Source organism: Phyllobates terribilis, unplaced genomic scaffold, assembly GCF_046119375.1.
Source record: "Phyllobates terribilis strain yellow unplaced genomic scaffold, ASM4611937v1 Scaffold_2__4_contigs__length_985480577, whole genome shotgun sequence".
Classification (NCBI taxonomy): Eukaryota; Metazoa; Chordata; class Amphibia; order Anura; family Dendrobatidae; genus Phyllobates; species Phyllobates terribilis.
This window is the reverse complement of record NW_027362762.1, coordinates 813312735-813336161: the sequence shown is the minus strand read 5'-3', so window position 1 is coordinate 813336161 and position 23427 is coordinate 813312735. Positions and strand designations below refer to the sequence as shown.

The following is a 23427-nucleotide window of genomic DNA, read 5'->3' as shown; positions in this document are numbered from 1 at the left end:
ATATCAATAACAGTATCATTGCTGGGGCTCAACAGCTGGGAACCCAACCCCATCACTAGAACGGGAATCCCTTAGATTTCTGTGTGAATGAAGTGGTAGTGAGCATGTGCGACCACCACTCTACAGATAGTGGATGGAACACAGGGCGCACACATTTATTACCTCTCTATTTATAAAGGGGTCTTCAGGATGCCCATTCTCAAGATTAGTGGTGTTTTCAGCAGGAAGACTGCGAGCAATCACACATTTACCATCTATCATGTGGGTTGGAGAGAACTATTGTTTATGGAGCAACCCCTTTAAATGGCCCAAACAATCGTAAGAACCATCGTTCATTGAAAACACTCTTTCATTGGCTGATCACTCTGATTATTAGTTCTCGGCAGCACATGTCTCCTTGTATTAATGATTGTTCATTCCCATTCAGTGTACATTGGCCCATGTGGAGCAGACATAAACGAGCGCCGATTGACTTGTTATATTGCAGACCAGCATATTTCATAGATAAAAATCTTCTCATGTAAACTTGCCTTTAAATTCTACAAAATGTTTTTTCGTTTCTGAAAATTGGTTTGAAATTCTGATGCAGCTCCTGAAATACACTGGACCCATGTATACCTTTTTCTGACAATTATAAAATTTGTGTGTACTTTCTGAGAGAATTCGGTGCTTATAAATAGGGCGTTCAGAACGTAGATCCTTGTTTTAAATAAAAAGGCAAAAAGGTTATGCTTTACGCTTACATAATTTTTTTTATTTGTTGCATGTATCAGTGTGTTGTCAGATACATAGTAAAAAAAACAAACACCTACAAATAATTCACTGTATTAGTGCGGGGGTGTGGACCCTCTGCGCCACGGGCTGGGCATAACTAAGTGACTACCTTGTTTTCGCTAGAGCTTCTGGTGGTGAGGATAGGCTTGGTCGCAGGTAGTCACTAGGTGCCACTCCAGGACAGTCCCCAGACCTGCAGGAGCTGACCCACAGGACAAAGCAGGAAAGCGGAGCACAGAGGGGCGAAGACAGAAGCGTAGTCAGAGCGGTCCAAGGTCGGAGCAGGCAGCACAGGTTCACAAAACAAAGCCAAGGTCAGGAGTGGAGAAGTCGGACAGAATGAGTAAACCAGCTGGGTCAATAACAGGAGAGATGAGACAAAACACTAGACTAAACACACGTGCACGAGTCAGACAAGAAAGGGAACCTAAGTTTAGGCAGGGAACAGGAGGAGGAGCAGCCCAATATATCCCATACTGGCAGAGGATAGGCTGGGAAGACAAACCAGGCAGGATACTGCAGGATCTGGCCTCGCTTCCCTACGAACACATGGGGACAACAGGAATATGCAGCAGAGTTGGAAGTGCTGCATGAGGTAACTCAGTGCAGCGACCTGACACTGAGAGGAGCAGAGCGGCGAACGCAGTGAGCAGCACAGCGCTTGGAGCACGTGAAAATTTCCGCAGTAACAATTAGCTAGTCAGCATCACTTGGCTGGTCAGTGGGTAGTATTGGTTCGGAAAAGTAACTTCACTGTTCTTCATGGCAGGGCCAATCATTTGAATACACCTTCCCACCAGCTTGTTTTCCCTCTATCTCCACCCCACTCTTTGATTGACAGCTCTGGTTTCATAGTGCCAGAGAAGGGAAGAGATATATGTAAAACAAGCAGGTGGGAAGGTGTATTTAAACGTTTGTCCCTCCCGTGATTCACAGAGTGCCTTGAACAATCATTCTGTGCCAACAGAGTCCCTTTAGGACTATGGTATAGCGGTTTTCTTACAGACTGACTCGTTGATCAGCAGAAATATCTAGGGGTGAATTCACATATTGCAAAAATTTCTGTGACAATCCTATTAACTTCAATGTAATTCGTAGAAATCCATGAGCTTGTTGCCAAAATCACCCTAATGATCAGATTCTTCCGTAGTTTTTAATTTCTTGATTTTTTTCAAGTGAATGCGGCATAAAAATGTGACAATAGAAAACAATTTGCAGAGTTTAGGCCCCTGGATGCTCATTAGGTGGGCCTTTCTACAACCATAGGCTGAACAGGAATGGTGGAGAGAAGTCAGTATACATGGATGCAGGTTAATAAATATGTAAAACCAAAACTTAAATCCCAAAAACTAATTTCAACAGCTGCTGACTGCCTGCAGTGCTCACATTTCACAAGAGTGGATCAATCAGTTTCTTCCAACTTGGATGAAGTTTGATCGCTGCAGCCAATCTGAGAATGCTGATTAGCTGCTTAACACAAGTGACAACAGGAAACACCTTCCCCCTCCCCAGATGTTGATGCAAGTGAACTGGTGTAGGGTGTTGACGCTGGTCAAGGAGGTATTGGTTTTTCTTCCACCTCATTGGGCTCATTAATAAGTGGTTGTCCAGGACTGATCATCCCCTGTAACAAAGTTGTATCTTAAGCAACGGACAAGAGGTCTATAACCTAGGAAGAAGGCTGCTAGAAAAGGGAACACTTGCACACATGAACTGTGGAGGATCAGGTACTCTGTGGCACCAGATCAGAATCAGATTTTCCTTGCACCAACAATAATGGACACACGTAGCTTCAAGTTGTTATCATTGGAGAGAATCAGAGAAGCTGGATCAGCCAGATTGTCTCCATTCTGAGACATTGCATTGTGTAACATGAATCTGTGAGCCAGTGCAGGTGAAATAAGGACACCCAATGTAAAATCAAAGAAAACAACAACTCCGGTCCTCCATCACCTCTTTTATATACACAATCTGGACAATTACAATAAATATTATAAAGTGCGGTGGTCCTGTGCTCAGGAGAAGTAAGGAAGGCACTGGTCTCATCATCACAGTCTTGCACCTCCGATACACATTCATGTTCCTTATAAGAATTGGCATTAAATTAAAAGTGGCGACAAAGTCATTTGGCTTGTATCATACGTCAGGATTATATAGACTTTGTAAACATTCATTGCCACGACACAATGTGACAGCACCATATATATGTGTCCACCTCTGTACTTTGGCCAGATAGGAATCACTGACATAAGGCCGCAGGGCTGCGCAGCTACAGTTCTGTGACGACTCTCTTCACACAGAGATTAATGGAGTTTGGGACAGATTATACTACAAAGTATAAAGTTAGAGATTTCTGGCTGCAATGAAATTATCTCAATGTTTCCTTAACCTGCATGACATTTGCAGGTTACAACTTTCTCCACTTTCAGAAAACATTGCAGTACCACGACAGACACAAAGTTTCTGTAGGTCCCTACATTTAGGCTCATGCACAGAACACATGGAGCCATAATAAAGCTTCTATACCAGTGCATGGAGCCTCTACATATGTAATATGTATGCAGTTATTCTTCCCTTGAATATCTCCATACATGTCACCTTAGACAGAACGATACTCAGCACATAAACCTGTCCGGTTCTGTGCACACAGCGCTGACGTGTGGGGCCTCAATCTCAGAACAATTGCAGTCAGCTGTTACTTTTGGCAGATGCCTCACATGGAGCTCCTCTATAACCACCTACATGTTACGCTTAGTAGCCTAGGTCGACGAGGGGCATAGTCATCACTCACACAAAGGTAAAATAGCTGGTTGAAGTAGGATACATTACTATTTTTACTTATAAGTCTTCCCCCCTGCGATGCTCTGTAGCTGGTACAGATGTAAAGGTGACCATTCACATCAGAGGAGTGTTGGCCAGATGTATTTCAGCAGGACAGGATAACCATCTAATATATATATATATATATATATATATATATATATATATATATATATATAGGGTGTCCTTACTATCCTGATGGCATGTGGATTTTGACATGGGCAATCTTTTGTCCTCACAGGAGGAAAGACCCTCTTGGCACTGGAATACTCCCCTCTAACCACAAACATAGTCTTTTGACTGTGCAGCTGTGTGAGACGGAGTAGTGGAGGGACAGAGGGGTTAGCTGTCTCTTCCAAATACTCTATACACAAACACTCAGCTCGACCAAGCATTCATGCGTTTCCTAGGATAGAGAAGGTCACTGCCAGACACCTCTGGAGACAGCTCACCTTCCCTAAAAAAAAAAAAAAAAAAAAAAAAAAAAAGACCATTAAAATTCTAACTGTCCAAACCTCATCTGTTGGGGGATTGTAGAGAGGCCCCTATACACATTAGGTAGTCGTCTAGACCCATAAAAAAAAACAAAAAAACCCCAAGAAATGTCATCTAATCTATATGGAGTCTTTAGGTTGTCCACTACTTTAACAATGATGAACTATCCTTAGGATAGGTCATCAATATCTGATCGGTTGGGGGCCGACACCCGGCATCCCGCCGATCAGCTGTTCTCAGTTACAGAGCTACTCCTTCTACTGATATTCCAGTACCCAGCTGCGGCCAATTTCACTAGATGGAGCAGCTGCGTAACTGAGGGCTTCCGGCACCTAAAACACACCCCCACCGATCAGACACTGATGACCGATACTAAGGAGAGGTCATTGATAAAGTAGTGGACAACCTCTCTAATTGTACAGAACATATCCTAGGACAAATAGTTTATAAGGACATGTGGTTTACAGCAGCCAAAGGTAAACGACCCCAACATTCAGCAGCAAGTCCTAGAAGGAGCATTACGTTGTTGGTATAAAAGTACACGTTAAGTATTCTGCTCATTTCCTTTTGTAGAATCCTGGATAAATGTATAGAGAAACCTACCAATCATCAAGTGGAGTTAAACACAGATGTAACTTTTTTCTTAGGTGGGTCTACATATCAGCCATTTATAGTGCATGGATTACATATCCAACGTCCGATTGGCTGATACCGGTAGCGCCCAGTCCGCTGTTACCAGCAGTAAGGTGGCCATGTAAGCGCAGTCACACTCCAGTTTAATGAATGGGAGAATCCCGCATTCATTGGACGTCAAGAGTTGTGTGGAAGGTCCTGAGTGATGGGATAAATTATTTCCATAAGATGTACATATTACTATGGAGTGATGGTCTCATCGCAGCGTCAGGAGTACGATGGTGGTAGACAATAATATCACCATGGCTGACAGATCGACCAGTTTACTAATCCGGGTGGTCCTGGCCTCCTCCAGCTTCTTCTTCTCTAGGTTCTCCCGCCTGGCCTTCCAGAGCTGCTCCCGGGCCAGCTGCTCCCCGTAATGGGCCTGGTAGAAAGCATCGAAATCAAACATGGGCTTGGCGGGAGTTGTAGAAGAGGACGAGGACGCCGCTCTCGGAGCTCCAGTCTCCTTTCGGGAAGGGCTGACACTTTTCCCGCTTGGTTTCTTTGCGGAGCGGACATCTTCCAGGCTCAGGATGCCACGGTCATACTTCTTCCTCAGGCTGGCGCTGCCCAATATATAATAGGCCTCTGTCACCAGCCCAAAATGCCTGGTGGCGTCCTCGTTTCCAGCATTGCGGTCGGGGTGGAAGCGGAAGGACTGCTTGTAGTAGGCGGTCTTGATCTGGGCCTGGGTGGCGTTTCTCGTCACGTCCAGTATGTCATAGTAGGCCGTGCGGCTCTTATACAGCGGAGACCCCCAGTCCTGAGCCCTGTCTGGGCCATTTCTGTGGTTGTTGTCTTGGTGATAGGAGGTTCTTGATCCAGTCCATTGAGAATAAACACGAACCACCTGGCTTGGATTCAGTTGCCTTCTGCTCCAGCCCCTGTGGGGTCCTGAGGGCCACAATGTATATAACCGTAGTCTATAGCTAGCTCCAGCAACTGCAGTGGACTCACTGGATGCCTCACAAGACAGGACCAACGAATCGCCATGTTTCCTGCCAAACACAGTCCTCTCTTCAAGTAAAAGCGGCCGCGATCTACTCCGTAACAACCTCAGCCTGACCTCCGCCATATTTACCGGCGCGACGGCCGGTACGGTATCAACCAATCACAAGACGCATTTCTAAGGCGTGCCCGTACTAGAACTGTAGCAGCTAATATGATTGGCTAGCTACTCTGTCAATCACAATTTATAGCCAATAGTGTTAATTGTCGGAAGAAACGTAAAACGAGGCTTGAAGGTTCTGGAAAACAAGTGGTGGAGGTTGTCGCTGCCATTTTCTTGAAGACAAGCTCACATTGCTGCAATAGAATGGCTCCATCTGAGGAGACTGCTGAGGGTTCACATCGGCCTCTTGTGAGAGGAGGTCAGGAAGCCTCAGCATGACGTAGTTTGTGCGCGCCAGCTCTCACGTGTAGAGTCCAGCGTCTACCGGAGAGTGTTAGAGCGGCTGAGAGCATGGCTAAGAGTGTGAGGAGACCGGAGCAGACCGGACCCGCAGAACTGGTAGGAGGAAGTACTGCGCTGCCATGTTGTGGTTATTTAGGATAGAGAGTGTGGCTGCAGTCATTCTGTGTGCTGTTTGCCTATGTATTACTCAACTTTTTGAACGTTTTTTTTTAATTTATTTATTTTTTTAATGCCACCCCTCGCCCAATGGCATCACAAATGGCACGTATGGCTGACCTCAGCACACCCCTATGGGCTGCTCTGCTCTTTCTACTGGACAACCCCTGGCTGCCCTCAGCGTGCCCCTCCCCCCCCCAGCGTGCCCTCAGCGTGCCCTCAGCGTGCCCCTCCCCCCCCAGCGTGCCCTCAGCGTGCCCCTCCCCCCCCAGCGTGCCCTCAGCGTGCCCCTCCCCCCCCAGCGTGCCCTCAGCGTGCCCCGGCTGCCCTCAGCGTGCCCCTCCCCCCCCCAGCGTGCCCTCAGCGTGCCCCCCCCAGCGTGCCCTCAGCGTGCCCCTCCCCCCCAGCGTGCCCTCAGCGTGCCCCTCCCCCCCAGCGTGCCCTCAGCGTGCCCCTCCCCCCAGCGTGCCCTCAGCGTGCCCCTCCCCCCCCAGCGTGCCCTCAGCGTGCCCCTCCCCCCCCAGCGTGCCCTCAGCGTGCCCCTCCCCCCCCAGCGTGCCCTCAGCGTGCCCCTCCCCCCCCAGCGTGCCCTCAGCGTGCCCCTCCCCCCCCCAGCGTGCCCTCAGCGTGCCCCTCCCCCCCCAGCGTGCCCTCAGCGTGCCCCGGCTGCCCCCAGCGTGCCCCGGCTGCCCTCAGTGTGCCCCGGCTGCCCTCAGCGATGACTCCTCGTTCGGCTATGGCGGAGCCCGGGAAGTTTCGGACTTCCTACAGAAGTCTTGAAGGCCTTAACAATTACTGACATTTCTAGCTGAAGATCTAATGGCAGATTGTTATGGTTCAAAATAACTATTGAAAGGTCCCATTTCCATCTCCTAGGTGTTGTCTTGGATTTTTTCTGTAATCCCCCATAGGCTTGCTGATGGAGGAGGGTGGGAGAGTATAATTGTTTGTTATTTTCGATGTCTGTAAACTTATAGGGAAATAGAAGTTTATTCCTTATCCAAAAGATAAGGGATAACTTGCTGATCACTGTGAGCCCGAGAATGTGATTCTGGAGAGCCCCCATCTTTAATGGAGTGGAGTTGTGTATGCTCGACCTCTGATCGATTCATCCTCTGAGACAGCCAAGTACAGGGCTCAGCTATTTCCAGCGGTCCCATAGCGAATGAATGGTGCGGATGTTGAACATGCACAATTCCACTCCATTCAGGATGAAGCTCTACAGACCCTGTTCTTGGGATTGCTGGGAGCCCCAGCGATTAAACTTCAGTGATCCGTAAGTTATCCCCATATCCTCAGGACATAGGGATAACTTACTATTTTGTGAATAAACATTCAATCCCAATCAACTCCTACAAAGGGATCCTGTCATTAGATTCATGCTGCACCTAACCAAGGGCAGTATGACCCAGAGCCTGGCTGATTGCACCCAGGTATATTTCACTCGTAAACGCTGCAGTGTTTCAGAAAAACAGACCCTAATTCATCAAGATGGGCATTGTTGATGCTGGTCTTGATAAGGGGGCAGGTTGGAGGCACCTCACCACAAATCTGACTCCAGTCAGGTGCTCAGTAAGATATTTTTTTTGTGTTTAAGCTATGCCACAGCTCGTCCGGAATTGGACAAGCAGGCATGGTCACATCCTGTCCCAGCTTCGCCCACTTTGGTGGAGCTGGCCAAAACTGGTGTTTAAAATGCCAAAAGTCGCAACTTTTCAAAGAGTTTTACATAATCACTTTGATGAATCAGGGTCATTGTTTGAAAAGCGTCCAAGAATTATAGAGAGGGACTTGACTAATCCAATACTTCTCCGGCCCAGGTCTTTCTCTATGTACACAAATGGCTTCCGCAGCCCGACTCTATCTCGTGCTGTCTGTGGAGCAGCATGACTCTAATGACAGGTTCCTATTAACATCAATGTGGATTGCTGCAACTGATGTCAGCACATGCAGTGTGTGATCACCAATGATTTGCAGCACGTATTTGGACTGCACATCAATGCAGTAAACGGAAGCCAATGAGGCATTACAATTTTGACTGCAACCTGACATATTCTCCATTTGTGTGTTTGTCATAAGGACTCTGAAATTCCTGCATATTGAAGGCTTGTAGAACAGTTCATTAGTCTTCAGAGTTAGTCGTAACACTAACACTGTTTATTACCACGTAGATCCGTAAGAAACATTTTAAAGCAGCAGTAACGTGGCCTCCCTTTCCACAGATGGAAGCACCCTGATATCTGGGGGATAACAACTAGTTAGCGGGAAAATATCATTCCCAAATATCCAGCCATTATTCTGCTATAACACAAAATCCTGCTGTGCACCTACAGGAATAATATTAGTGAACAGGTGGAGCGTTATGAGATAAGTAAATCATTTTATGAAGCAATCACCAAACAATATTCATTCATTTCTCATTTTGTACTTGAAACCGACTTCCATCATAATGAAAAAGAAATGAATTTGCCACAATCCACCCGGAGCTACAGATGACGTCCAGAAAACGACTTGGCTGCTCCAATAGACTGCAGTCATGCAAGAAAGTCCATATAGCCCAGACTTAGTGTGTGTATGATGTAGAATTTCAGTTTGTGTATTTTGCTTGTTATATTTATTTCTTTTATTTAATACATTTATACTTTTCTTTTATTCCCTACAGTTTTACAATGAAGATGAAGCTCAAAAATACACACAGAAGTAAGGACTGTTGCTCTCTCTTTTAGTTTGTATCATCCGTCTGGCCGTCCTCTATCCGTCTGCCCTCCGCCCACTACTATACTTGTCTGTCTGCGTGATTTCAATCCGTTCTTTGTGTATTGGTCCCTTGTGAGCTTCTTCCTTTTCGTTCTAGCTCCCGTATTATAGAGATTCAGTCCCAGATGTCTGAGCGTGCTGTGGAGCTCCTGTGCTTGCCTGAAGATCAGCCCTGCTACCTCCTGGATGTCGGGTAGGGTGCATGCCATATTGGATACACCATGTAGCTTCTGGATCGATGCTTTTTTATTTTTTTGTTTTGCTTTTGCAGCTGTGGTTCTGGTTTGAGTGGAGACTTCATATCTGAGCAGGGGCATCACTGGGTGGGCATCGACATCAGTACTGCCATGCTGGGTGAGTCTAATTTCGATGATGACGTTGATCATTAGGTTGCACTCCTTTTCTTAGAGGTAATCCCTGCTCTTGTTTATTTCTCTAGATGTGGCATTAGAGCGAGAAGTAGAGGGGGACTTGATCCTTGGGGATATGGGGCAAGGTATTCCCTTCCGACCTGGAACGTTTGATGGCTGTATCAGGTAGTCCTGCAGCTTAGAGATGGCAAAAATTGTGTTTTTATTAGTCCTATTATATTTTGATTTTTCTTTTTTTCCTGTTAGTATCTCAGCTCTGCAGTGGCTCTGTAATGCTGATAAGAAGACACATAATCCTCCTCAGCGGCTCTTTCGCTTCTTCTCTACTCTTTACTCTGCTCTGGTGAGTGTATTTACTTGTCATTGTCTTAACTTACACCAAATAGGTGAAGTACATATATTTTATTTATTGGATTAGATTTATAACTTCCAGTGCTGGTGTTGGCACAGAGCAGGGCATCATTGGCAAACTTACCCAGGAGCCAGACAATACACTGTAGCATAATGTAATATTAAGGCTGTGTGGCCAGTATGCATTTTTTAAGCATTTCCGCAGCAGCAATTCCGCTGCAGAAACGCATGGTAGAAGGTCTGCCATGTTCCCCAATGATAATCCGCATGTGCTGTGCACATGCTGCGGAAATTTCCGCTTCAGATTATCATTGTGGAAAAATCCGCAGCACTACCAATTATTTTGCGGAATTGCGGCGTTTTCACCGCCATTGACTTGCATTGGAACGCATGGAATCCGCATCACTGCATCTGCAGATGCGGATATCATGCGTTCCAATGTGCGGATGGTACCCGGGTTTGCGAAGAGGAGACTCTCCTCCGGACCTGGGTACCAATAAATAGCCTAATATTTGTTTTTTATTTTATGTTCCCACGATGCAGAAATGCTCCGGATTTTTTCCTGAGCGTTTCTGCATCTCCCTGGCAGAAAAAAACGCATGCTGATTGTACATGCGTTTTTCCTACCAGGGACATGCGGAAGTGAAGCGTTCTTCACATGCATTTCCGCATGCGGGTTGTCCAGCGCTTTCCAAGCGCTTTTAGCATCACTTGGAAAGTGCTTGACAACTTGGTCACACTATATAAATCCATGCAACAGGTATGGATTTATATAGTGTGACCGAAAGAATGGTAAAAAATAAATATATACTTACCCTCTAATGGCCCCCGGTGTCCTTGTCTTGGCTTGCCGGCAGCTCGCGGTAGACTAAAAGGACCTGCGGTGACATAATTTGGTCATGTGACGGGTCACGCGACCGCTGACGTCGGCAGGTCCTTTAATCTACCGTGAGCTGCTGGCAAGCCAAGACAAGGACACCGGGGGCCATTAGAGGGTAAGTATATATTTATTTTTTACCATTCTTTCGGTCACACTATATAAATCCATATCTGTTGCATGGATTTATACAGTGTGGCCAAGTTGTCAAGCACTTTCCAAGTGATGCTAAAATCGCTTGGAAAGCGCTTGACAACCCGCATGCGGAAATGCATGTGAAGAACGCTTCACTTCCGCATGTCCCTGGTAGGAAAAACGCATGTACAATCCGCATGTACAATCCGCATGCGTTTTTTTCTGCCAGGGAGATGCAGAAACGCTCAGGAAAAAATCCGGAGCATTTCTGCATCGTGGGCACATAGGCCGCAGCCAGTCTGACAGACTATATGGCTATGAGACGGAGTTCAGGTGATTCATGTATCGCTGTCCGTACTTAGAATGTGAAACACAGATGTGTCAAATTGTCCTTAAAGGGACTCTGTCAGCACAGAGTAACTGTTCAAGCCAAGTACAGGCACTCGGTGCTCCATGGCGAAGCCAACCATTTTATATACATCTTCCCACCTGCTTGTTTTCCCTCTATCTCCTCCCTTCTCTGTGTGTGTGAAGCCAGACCTGTCAATCAAATAAGGGGAGAGGGTGTAGATTAAGGGACAACAAGCAGGTGGGAAGGTGTATATAAATGATTGGTCCCACCATGAAGTACCAAGCGGTGGGACTTAGTTTGACCAGTCATTCTGTGCTGACAGTCCCTTTAGGCCACAGCCCCACTATTAGTATTTGGTCACTATTTTTTCTCAGGAGTGGGTGATAAATGCAGAATAGGTGACTTGTTTCTATTATACATTTTCTCTGATTGTTCCTCATCTGGTTTGCCTCCCACTCCTGAGAAAAAATACTGACCAAATACTGATAGTAAGGCCGTGGCCTTAACGAGAATCTGTCAACAGCCTTTTACTAAGTAGAGTACAGACATGGCCATATTGTCGCTGTCATGCTGATTAAAATGATACCTGAGGTGAAGAAATCCGTTTTGTAGATTTTCTTTAATCCCTGTTTGAAGTTTGCTTGTATTCATATGTTCATGCATCAGGGCGCATCTGTGGTTAGGGTCTTCAGCTTTGTTCCATCCCCTTCGCTGTATCTGGGTGTCTTTCTTTCTTTATTTAAAATTTGACACCAACGCTGTCCTCGCAGCGGGCGGCACTTGCGCAGATTGAACTCTTGGAAGCCTTCAGGAAAATGGGGCATGCGTAGATTGCTCAGTGCCACCGGCGCCATTTTCCTGAAGCCACCAATGGCTCAATCTGTGCAAGCGCCGCCCGCGTCTGGGACTAATGGTGGACTTCAGTAAAATGCCGCCAGTGGCACAGAGCAATCTACGCATGCACAGCCGCCGGCGCCATTTTCCTGAGGACTTTCAAAGCTCAATCTGCGCAAGTTTATGTATATGTTCAGTAGTGAGGCTGTGCTGTGGAGTTGGAAGTCAGGGAAATCAAGGAGTCTGAATCGGAGGTTTGGCTTACCAACTCCACAGCCCTGGTTACACCAGGGTTTCTGTGTAAATCTCTGAAATACGTGATTCAGACAAAAGGGTGGGAGATTCCCTATGAGGCAGATGGAGTCACTGTGGACGCAGTCTGTCCTATGATCTGGTGGTGTCCGTCTTTTTAAGAATGCACCAAAGCGCGGTTTTTGTGCACCTCTGAGAAGGACAACGTTGAACAGACGTCAGACTGAGTACAGAATAACCCTGCTGTCTCATTATACTGAATGGATCCATTGGGGGTTTCATCTGAATCGCGTCATTCAGAGACTTAAACGGAATGTAAGTGCTCAGCGTAGAGTGCAGGATAAATGTGATGTAAAATGTTCATAGTAAAAGCTTCAACTCAATCCACAAAAAAAGCAAGTCCCCCACTCAGGTCCGTCATGTGTTAACCTAAACCACATTTAGCGTCCACATATTTGTCAGTACTGTAGCGATGAGAGCCTGCTTAATTTACAGGGTCCATGTCTCCAGAAGCACGAACTGGGCACTGCAATGTATGGGCACTACAACTGCAGATTTGCAGTTTTGACTTTGCAACATCCACTGCTGCTTTTTTCTGGAAAGCACATGGTGTCAAAATCATCACTGCACCTATAGATAAATTCCCAGAGGGGTGTAATTTCCAAAATGGGGTCATTTGAGGGGGGATTCTGCTCTTCTAGAACTTGGGGGCTCTGTATATGGAGTCTACAAACTAATTTAGGAAAATCTGTGCTCCAAGAGGCAAATGGCGATATTTCCCAACCGAGTTTCGCCATATGGCTAAGCAGTACTGTACAGCCACATATGGGGTACTGCCACATTCAGCAGAAATCGTGTGACACATTTTGGTGCCATTTTTATCAATTTTATTGTTTTTCTTCACTGCTCAAGGATATAAGGTTTTGTGCCATACCTGAGTTGCCAATATGATCACTGCACCCTTAGATTAATCTAACTGAGGAGTTTAGTTTGTAAAATAGGGTCACTTTTGGGGGGGGGTTCTGCTGTTTCAGCACCTCAGGGGCTCTGCCAATGTGACATGGCACCCGCAAACCATTAGCGCAAAGTCTGCATTATAATATGGAGCTCCTTCCTCTCTGAGCTTTGCAGTGTGCCTCAAAATTAGTTTTTGACCTCAAATGTGGTATTGGTGTACACAGGAGAAATTTCGCAATAAATTGTACCATTCATTTTCTCCTGTTTTTACTCCTGTGAAAGTGAAAAATTTGGCGCTAAGGCAATATTTTTGTGGGAAAAATATTATTTTCCACAGCTCACTGTTTTAAAATTCTGTAAAGCACCTGTGGGTTCAAGGTGCTCACCACACATCTAGATAAATTTCTTGAGTGGTCTAGTTTCCAAAAAGGGGGCACTTGTCAGAGGTTTCCACTGTTTAGGCACATCATGGACTCTCCAAATGCAGCATGGCATCCACAGACCATTCCATTAATGTCTGTGCCCAAACAGTAGTTTCCCACCACATATGGGGTATCGTCTTTTTTAGGAGAAATTTAACAAGACATTTTGGGATCCATTTTCTCTTGCTAGCCTTGTGAAAATGAAAAATTTGGGGCTAAAGCAACTTTTTTTTATTTATTTTTTGTGAAAAAAATTTATTTTTTATTTTCTCAGCTCGGCGTTATCAAATTCTGTGAAGCACCTTTGGGTTCAGGATGCTCCCCACACATCTAGATAAATTCCTTAAAGATCAGCATGACTGCTCAATAAACCACATACACTGTCAGGTGGGCGACATTACACTGATTAATATGATACCTTGGTTGATCAAATCTGTCCTGTGGTTCTTTTATAATCTTTACTTTCAGTTTGGAGGTAATGATATGCTCGTGCTCCGGGTCAGCCTGTGGGGGGCGCTCTCTCTGGTGCTCTGCTTGCATATTCATCTGTATGCTCTTATGACGGCTCACTGTGCCTTCACTGACCTGCCTCCTATTTTACAGAATGCGTCTGTAATTCTGTGGTTCAAATGAAGACATTTACATGCAGCAATATGGTGCAGGGCCGGCGGCGCCATATTGCTGCAGGAAAATTTCTGGATTTGTACCGTCAGAAGCCATACAGTGGAATACATAAGCAGAGCACCAGATAAAGCCCCTTCTCAAAGCCCGCCCCAAAGCACGAGCATATCGTCTCAAAAATGAAAATAAAGATTAAAAAATAACCACAAGACGGATTTATTTAATCAACCACGGTATGATTTTATTCAGTGAAACGGCGTCCATCTGACAGTGTATGTGGTTTACTGAGCACAATCCTGCTGACAGGTGCGCTTTAAAGGGTTTAAATTCCAAAATGGGGTCACTTGTAGGGGTTTCCACTCTTTAGGCACATCAGGGGCTCAACAAATGCCACATGGTGTCCGATATCTATTCCAGGCAATTTTCTGTTCCAAAAGTCAAATGGTGCTCCTTCGCTTCCGAGCCCTGCCATACACTGTAACAGTAGTTTTCCCCCTCATATGGGGTATTTGCGTACTCAGAAGAAATTACACAACAAATTCTACAGTCCATTTTCTCCTGTTAACCTTGTGAAAATGAAAAATTTGGCGCTAAAGCAACATTTTTGTGTGAACATTTTATACTTTCGTTTTTTCCTTACACATTTCTTTAGTTCCTGTGAAGCACCTGAAGGGTTAATAAATTTATTGAATGTGGTTTTGAGCACTTTAAGGGTTAGTTTTTAAAATGGTGTCACTTTTGGGTACTTTCTGTCACGTCGGCCCCTCCAAAGAAACTTCACATGTGATGTGGTCCCTAAAAAAAAAAAAAGTTTTGTAAATTTTGTTGGAAAAATGGAATTGCTGATAATTTTAACCCTTCTAACGTCTTAACAAAATTGTTTCAAAATTGATACAGATGTAAATTAGAGATGTTTTTAATGTTATTTATTAACTATTTTGTGTGATATGTCCCTCTGATTTACGGGAATAAGAATTTAAAAGTTTAAAAATTGTGAAATTTTCTGATATTTTCACAAACGCAAAAAATATCCACCTAAATTTACCATTACATAAAGAACGATTTGTCACGAAAAAACAGTCTGAGAATCGCTGGGATGTGTTGACTTGTTCCAGAGTTGTTATTATATAAAGTGACGCTGGTCATAATTGGAAAATTTGGCCTGGTCAGGAAAGTGAAAACAGGCTGGGGGGGTGAAGGAATTGAATATAGGACCGATCAGCCCAGCTTCGCCCAAGAAGCACTCAGTTGGAATGAAGTAACAAAAAACAAATCTGACCAACACCTCCTATCACAGAATGCAGCAAGTGTGAACAGGTACAAACACTGAATGTGTGAAACTTCCATTTTTTGCTGTCCTATAACCTATAGAGATCTATTGAGATAATTGGCAAAGAAACTGGCTAATTGGTTTGTGCCCATCAGCTCTGAAAGGGTTATTTGTTTATTATCAAACTCGCCTCTATCTGGCCAGAAGCCCGATGCAGGTAAAATCCTGCGCTAATTTGGTGGGACAAAAACTCAGTCAACTACCTACCAAATGTACGCTGCAAAAAAACAGCACCTTCTATCTGATTGAAGCAAATGTGAACTGGTGCAAGTTGCTGTGACATATCGGAGTACAGCAGCACAGTAAGCTAGGATCTCATCAAGGAAAGTTACACCTTGTTGTGGCTTGTGGGCTCACACAAATCGTCTATTTTGTGCGCTATGTATATTCTCTGGCAGTAATGCAGTTTATATTTCATATATTCAGTGTTTGCATACATGTATCCTGCTTCTGCTCTACTTTTCAATTGGAATGAAGTGTCCACAATACAGGTCTGTTTTGCAAACCATATTATGGATCAAAATACACCCTCCCTTTCATTGCTGACCTACATCAGTTTATGGGTAGAATTACATTTTTTTTTTATTTTATGACTCCGTTCTGGTCTTTATATGGACAGACTCAGTTAACCTGGTGTTTGTTTCCTGCAGGCTCGGGGAGCTCGTGCAGTCCTACAGCTGTATCCTGAAAATGGAGAGCAGGTACGGGCCATGTATTATTCCTATACTCTACTATGACATTTTCTTCTATATATTTGTGACATTGTGTAAAGTTGCTGAATTTATTTATCTTTTATAGCTAGAATTGGTAACCGCTCAAGCAATGAGAGCCGGATTTACTGGTGGCATGGTAGTGGACTATCCTAACAGTACCAAGGCTAAGAAGTAAGATATATTTTACATGTATGTTGTTTTCCTCTCTTGCACTTGATAATCTAATATTAATTATATCTGTTTTGTAGATTTTTCTTGTGCCTGTTTGTCGGTGTATCTGCAGTATTGCCTAAGGTAAGCCCCTGCGGAGAGCTCTAACACTTGTTCTGCATTATTCTATTAAATGGGTTTCTCACTATCTGGACAGCCCCTTTTTTAAATGTAGTAGCCCCCTTGTAAAATAAAAAATAACAGATACTCGCCTCATGGTGCATTCCAGCAGGGTTCTCATGGCATTGGCTACAGGACTCAAGTGGCATAACAATCAGTGGCCGCTATTGGGCTGCTGTGCTCTTCCTTGTCTCTAACAAATCCCAGACAAGTGGAGGAAGTGAGAGCGCAGCAGCCGAATAGTGGCCGTTGGTTGGCTGCATATGTGCCACATGAATCGCGGCACGGACAGCTGGCTATAGAGCACCGAGTCTCCTGCATAGCTGTACATTAATGTGGCTCATCAGTTTTCTCCAGAACTCTTACATAAAACTGTTTGAAATGTTGCTATATTTTTTTCACAACTCGTAGTTGTGCGAAAAATGTATGACTTGACATTTTTACACCATTTTTTTGCCATCTCCACCAAAAGTTTGGAAAGTAGGCTAAGCTTAGCTGGAGGAGGCGGCCATCAAAGTTTTCATAATTTACTTACGGCCCAAAAAGTGGCTTAAATGAAAGCAGAAATGTACTTCAAGCACAGACTTTATTACATTTCTTGCGGGGGTGTTCATCAGCTGAAAGATGTGCCAAATTAAGAGGAGCCCACCTCTTTGAGTCTAAAACTTCAGTCTTGATCAATTGCAGCTTATGTTCACTGTTTTTTTTTAACTGTTAACTACCAAAAACATATATTGCTGACAAGATTCAGCTTATTGATGTGGATGCTGTTGCCCAGGACTTCTATTGCAGAAAAGGACGTCTGGATGTTTTTTTTTGTTGACAGGACAGAAAATCTAATGCCAGGTTCATGTCCATAATCATATAGTTCACATGGACGTATATGACAGATTTGCAAAAAAAAACAAACCTTTTCTTTTGTACATACAGAAAACAAAGTTGACCTCATTTTCTTGGTCCCCAAAAAAGAATACAAATGACGAATTTTTTTTTTTTTTGTGGTTTGCAGTAAAAAAAAAAAAAAAAAAAAATTTCCTCGACCGAGTGACTGCCAGCAAGCTCCACTAGAGGGCGCTTAATGCTCAGTTATTACACTGAAGTCCATCATAAAGGCAATGTCTATGTAGAGGATTTGGAACATTTTTATCATATAATGTATTTGGATCTGTTTCATGTCAAAATGTAAAGGTGATAGAAGGTGGAAATTCACTTTAAGCCTATGCTTATAATGTTACTAATAAAGGGAATCGGTCATCAGATTTTTGCTATGTAATATGAGAGAAGCATGATGTCATGATTCCAGTGATGTGTAATTTACTAAGCTACTTGTTGTAGTTTCATTGTAGTCAATGTTTTATCAAAAGGAGGTGATCACTGGAGGACTAGTTGTCTCATGCCATAACCCCATCCCCACCACTGATTGGCAGCTTTCTGTGAACACTGCCAATCAATGGTGTGGGTGGGGTTATATCAGGGCTCAGCATTCAGAGAACTGCTAGATATACAGCAGTGATTTTCTTGAAACTGCACCAAGCAGACCAATAAGTGATATATTGCAGGAATCAGGGTCTTGCCCTTACATCAGGCTGCTTTCAGATTATATAGCAAAAACCTGCTGACAGATTCCATATAAGTAAGGGACATACTTCTTATCTTGGGCAAATATAACTGAAGTGAATGTTAATATTTCACTCTGTTATAGGGTCTGGGAGAAGGGTCAGCAGAACAAGGATCAAGACATCAGGCATCATTCACCAATGAGAGGTAATACATGTGTGTATGTGGCACATACACATTTTTATTTTCATTAATGTATTATCGGCTTGTAGCAAAAAACTGTTCCCCCAGAAAAGTCAAAGTAAAAAAGATGATTTCTATGTTATATATTCGCTGAAAATAATTGTAGCATTCAGAAAGTAGTGTGTTCCCTTCAAGGGCAGCAAAAAACAATCTTTTCCACAGCCCTAATGACACGAGGAGCCCTGTGCTGTGGCAGTCGGAGGTTTCTGAAGTGTTGGGAGAGCACAATGTAAGGCATGGAGTTGGTAAATGTAGAATTAATATGGGCCCAGTGGCTAATGCTCTTATATGAAAACAAAAGAATCCAGCAGCACTCTGCAAGCCCTGAGATGCATGCTGACATGTTGCATAATTATTCCTAATTTACAGACATGCACCCGTCTGTCTATAATTTGGCTTTATGGCAATGTTTTTGGCTGAGGATGTTTCAGAAAGTTCATATACCATCATCAGTGCCCTTCTTGCTGAGATCTTAAATGCCTCTCTCTATATCTGACTGACAACTGTGAAAATGCTTGTGTCCATCATAAGTAATTACTATGTACCAGTGATATTGATGTCTGTCTGTACTTGCTGGAAGGGTGTTGAGTCCCCTCACAGCCCCCAGGACAGACAAACAGCAAAAGAGGTTCTTCATCGTGCCTGCTCCCAGGTGCCGGCATGTTTTCCTGCCTCTTACACTTATATATTAATATAATCCTTTCCTAAATCCAAATCCACTTTATATAACGCAGGATGCGATTTAAAAATATCCGAGGGAAATCGGCAAAGAAAAGCAGAGATTGGATACTGGAGAAAAAGGAACGGCGTAGACGACAGGGAAAGTAAGTGTGTGGGTGACGGTGTCCTGATCCGTCAGCGAGCTGCCTTATATCGGGGAGGGGTGTCGTTACTCTGGGTGGGCCGCAATAAGCAGAACGCTATTTTTCGCTCACAGACACAACACTCGTGATCAGGGAATTGAGCAAAATCAATTGCTGGAAGATGTTGGACCCTCAGTCTGCTTGTCCATCGCCTCACACCAAGCCCTGGTTATTGGATCATGTGGCGCTGGTGTAGCTCTTGTGGATTTTTAATGGTCCAGTACCTGATGTGTTTGGAGTTGGCACACCAAGCTAAAATATGTGCAGCATACATTTCTGCATCTCTTGGCAGGTAAAACGCTGTGTAAAATAGGCGAGTTTTTAGCGCATTTCTTACATGTGTTTTTGTTGCAGAATTTTACCCAATCATTAGTTACTGGGTGAAACACGCGACTGAAACAATTGACATCTGGCAGATTTAAATCTGCTGCAAATCTGCAAGAAAAAAATAAGCAACGTGTGCATGACACTTCAGGAATCTCAATCACTTTGCTGGTGCTAGGAAATCCTTCAGGTTTTGTGACAAATCTGAGCAGAAAGATTTGTGGCAAAAGTACGTATGCACAGACCCGTAGAAGGAATATGATATACTTCAATGAGTCCAAATGGACATCCATGATCATACCCAGTAGCCAATTGCAAAACATAGTGCTTTTATCTGCTTTTTAACTCTTGCACTGCTGAATCTCTATGATATCGGATCAAGCATATCTATAATATAAGCGGCTAAGCGTCCCTCTGTTTGAAGCCCCTATAGACTGCGCATGCGCGACGCGCAGTCTGGCTCCAGACAGAAGACCGCATCCAGCCGTTACAGGTAAGAGGAGTGTATGGCGCTGGCGTAGACACTGAACGCATACCGCGATCTCCGGCCCCATACTTAGATACTTACCTGACCAGGAGGAGCGTTGCCCCGGCGCCTCTCTTCTGGCCAAAGACCGGGGACGTAGTGAAGGCGTCAGAAGTGGCGCATGCGCATAGCGCTATCCGGCACCATTTTACTGAAAACACATTTACAGTGTGTCTTCAGCAAAATGGCGGCAGACAGTGCGGTGCTTCGGCGCCGCGCTCCTTCCCCGGCCTCCGGCAGAAGAGGACACCGCAGCGCTGGAGCACAGGGAAGAAAGGTGAGTTTAAGTGTTTATATTTTTTTTGTATGTGTGCAGAGGATACCATACATACCAGTATGAGGGGTGCCATGCTTACCAGGATTAGGGGGATGAGGGGTGCCATGCGTACCAGGATTAGGGGGATGAGGGTGTGGTGCCCCTGAGGGTTCGACCGCCACAGGGATGCTGCACTTATCTAATGGAAAGTAGTGTTCCTCCTCTGAGGTAAGAACAGTGTGATGGTCAGGACCCCACCTCCACATCCAACACCACACTTCTCCCCCCAGAGGGAGCTAGAATGCACTAGGTGCTGCCCCTCCTGGTACTCGGGAGACTGGGGAACCAAGAGATAGGGGAACCATTTAGTGGGTGAGGGTGGAGGACTCGCATTTTAGTGACAATTAATAATACATATTTAATACAAAGCCATTTTTGTTCTTGGTTCTTTGACTGTCTCTTGTATTGTGATCTCCCACGCTGAACGTGGATCCTGTGTGGACCTGCAGCGGTGGGAGACACGGCCCTTGTACCCTGGCCTTGGGTCGAGGGGCAGGCTGCAGATAATGTATGTCTCAGCCCGGTCAAGGACCATGACCAAGAAGGCCTGGAGCTCGGGAGTGTAGCTCCACCGCAAATGGATCCCAGGGAGGTTGCAGACGGAGCGGTATACGCCACCTGTCCTCGCTATGCTGATCTATTCAGAGGGATTCCGGCTGCAAGAGGGGTACCGGCCCCCGACACCTGACCTTGCTACTCCACGTCCTGGTCAGGAAAGCCCGGTAGGCCCTGAGGATCCCACCGGGTAACGGAAGGAGCGGAGCTGCCACCCGTACCCTTTTTCTGAGAGACGTTCAGAGGGAGACCCGGCCTATCTACACACACAGACCGGAAAGGACCCAGTCTGAAGTCTAGGAACACTCTGGTGCGGGGTCCTGATCGAACACTGGACTTACTCGGAGGTTGTCGGACCCCCCAGTCTCTTGTGACCGCAGAACTCCGCGAGGAGCAGGGAGAAGCCTTGCAGCTGTACTCTTCAACGTGAGTAAAAACCCTGGAAGTTAACCCCTATGGCCTCCGGACTCTTTATTCTGCATTACACCACACTACGCAGCACCAGACCTCCTAGACTACTACCCCCTCCATCCTGATCCTCTGCCCTGAGGCCCTGCTCTGCCTGTGGGGAGTAGTAACAACGACGGCTGCCATAACACCCTGCCTCAGCAGACTGCAGCAGCGCTGGTGGCCTTCACCAGGTGCCACAGGTGGCGTAGTTGAGATCAGCCACTCAACCCGGACAAGCCCATACCATCCTTTTAAAGTGCGACAACCCTGGGCACGGAGCTGGTCCGGGCCACGGCTGCACCCCATCTACATCACAGGACCCGGCTCCGAGTCCCGCATCTCCCAGGGTAGGGCTTCCACGAGTCACACAAGGGGTGCCATGCGTACCAGGATAGGGATGAGGGCAGCACAAATACCAGGATGGGAGACCATATACCAATAAAAATGCTCGCCACCCGGGCGTAGAACGGGCTCAATAGCTAGTTTATTATATGTCGATTTGATGTTCTGCTAACATGCGCCTGCTGGGATCATTTTCATGTAGATTTCCTCTGATTTCTCATAATCCTCTCTTGGATTTCTGTAACAATGACAAGTGTCTGAAGATGTGGTTGTCTACTTTTTTTTTTTTTTTTTTTTTTTTTACATTGTCAATGGATCCTGTTATACCACACCCCTGTCCTAAATGTTTCATGTGAAAAGGTCTGTTTATACACCGTGGAGGCCTATGACAATTCGCCATATTGAGCACGGTACTGCCCTCCACATTAACCACACCAGGGAAATAGTGCCATGTTCCCATAGTGCCTACTATGTGCTTCTGTACAATCACCGCATGTGACGGGGTTACCGGCTATGAGGGAGGGACATTCCTTCACAGACCAATAAATGTAGAAACTTGTACTGCCCCCATTTACAGATAAGGACTTTGGAAAGTTCTGTTCACACTAATGCCCAGGTATACGTGTCCTCTACGGACACAGCAAAGACCTATACCTCACAGTGTGCAACGTATACAATTGTACGGACACAGCTGCATCTGTTGTACTTAGAAGAATTGATGCCGTAGTGTAGGCACAGGGCGGTCGCACCAAATATTTCTTTGATTTAGATTTTTCTTTGGTTCATTTACTTAAAATTTTGTTAAACAATAAAAATAAACTATTTTTATTTTTGACAGCAATCTTACTTTGCAGAAATAAAAGTATGCACAGTATTGTACGGCAAAAGGAAAAAAAAGACAATGTGATGAAAGCCTTATCCACACTATAAGAAGATATATATTTATGAAAACCTGTTTTAGCATAAAAGGCTTTATACTTATCGATTATGAATTATTGGCTGCTGTTACATTTTTGTTAACCATTGTGATTTGGTTTTTTTTCTTTGTCAATGCAGGCAAGTTCGGGCAGACACAAAGTTCACAGGACGCAAGAGAAGACCTCAGTTTTAGCCTCAGCACAGACTTTCTTTTTCTTATGGGAAGAGTTTGCAGTGCGCTGGATGCAATAGTATCTGATCGTGTGTTTCCTTATTACATGGAGCTGGAGCGCCTCCCGCATTGTGGAGTCCAGACCCTGTAGTGCGTACTGGGCTGACTGGGGATAATACTGTTTTGGATCCTTCTCTACAAATCCCATTATGTCAAGATAAAACTCTTCTGTAATATTAAGATTTTAACTCCTAATTGTATCACAATATAGGCCACTCTTATGGTGTCTGTCAGGGAGAACACTGGAGGAATCACACAGATCTCACCGCTGCCACCAGTTTGTCAGGCGACGCAACTCAACTGCCTCCAATTGTCAGGACAATTACGCAATTGACTGACTAGTGATGGACAGGGCCGCGGCTGCTTCCACTAGGCCGGTTATTGGGGGAACTCACAGTGAGCGTATGGTATATACACCTCTGATTCCAACGCATGAGATATCTATATATCCCGATACAATCC

The 23427-nt window shown here is 45.0% G+C and overlaps 2 protein-coding genes across 3 annotated transcripts in view; one reads left to right on the top strand and one right to left on the bottom strand.

The window, feature by feature from the left end:
• Positions 1 to 732: 732 nt before the first annotated feature.
• Positions 733 to 5881, bottom strand: DNAJC30 (DnaJ heat shock protein family (Hsp40) member C30). The gene has a single exon (XM_073667613.1). It carries the CDS (start codon positions 5840 to 5842, stop codon positions 4979 to 4981), a length of 864 nt encoding a protein of 287 aa, XP_073523714.1. The 5' UTR covers positions 5843 to 5881; the 3' UTR covers positions 733 to 4978.
• A 228-nt stretch (positions 5882 to 6109) lies between these two features.
• Positions 6110 to 23427, top strand: part of BUD23 (BUD23 rRNA methyltransferase and ribosome maturation factor) — a 17485-nt gene continuing 167 nt past the window's right edge. Inside the window, exons 1-12 of one of the 2 annotated variants that reach the window (XM_073670749.1) lie at positions 6110 to 6277; positions 9000 to 9037; positions 9192 to 9287; positions 9366 to 9448; positions 9534 to 9630; positions 9712 to 9808; positions 16247 to 16297; positions 16395 to 16480; positions 16558 to 16603; positions 18342 to 18403; positions 19174 to 19263; positions 19377 to 19530. In XM_073670749.1, coding sequence (XP_073526850.1) covers positions 6230 to 6277; positions 9000 to 9037; positions 9192 to 9287; positions 9366 to 9448; positions 9534 to 9630; positions 9712 to 9808; positions 16247 to 16297; positions 16395 to 16480; positions 16558 to 16603; positions 18342 to 18403; positions 19174 to 19263; positions 19377 to 19515 — 933 coding nt within the window. In that variant the 5' untranslated portion in view covers positions 6110 to 6229 and the 3' untranslated portion in view covers positions 19516 to 19530. Of the gene's footprint in view, positions 6278 to 8999; positions 9038 to 9191; positions 9288 to 9365; positions 9449 to 9533; positions 9631 to 9711; positions 9809 to 16246; positions 16298 to 16394; positions 16481 to 16557; positions 16604 to 18341; positions 18404 to 19173; positions 19264 to 19376; positions 19531 to 22871 lie in introns of those variants that run through there. The other variant, XM_073670750.1, reaches the window with a different exon arrangement.

Bases quoted from the DNA above. Each gene is read 5' to 3' on its own strand.
- DNAJC30 (XM_073667613.1), bottom strand. From the start codon at position 5,842: ATGGCGGAGGTCAGGCTGAGGTTGTTACGGAGTAGATCGCGGCCGCTT.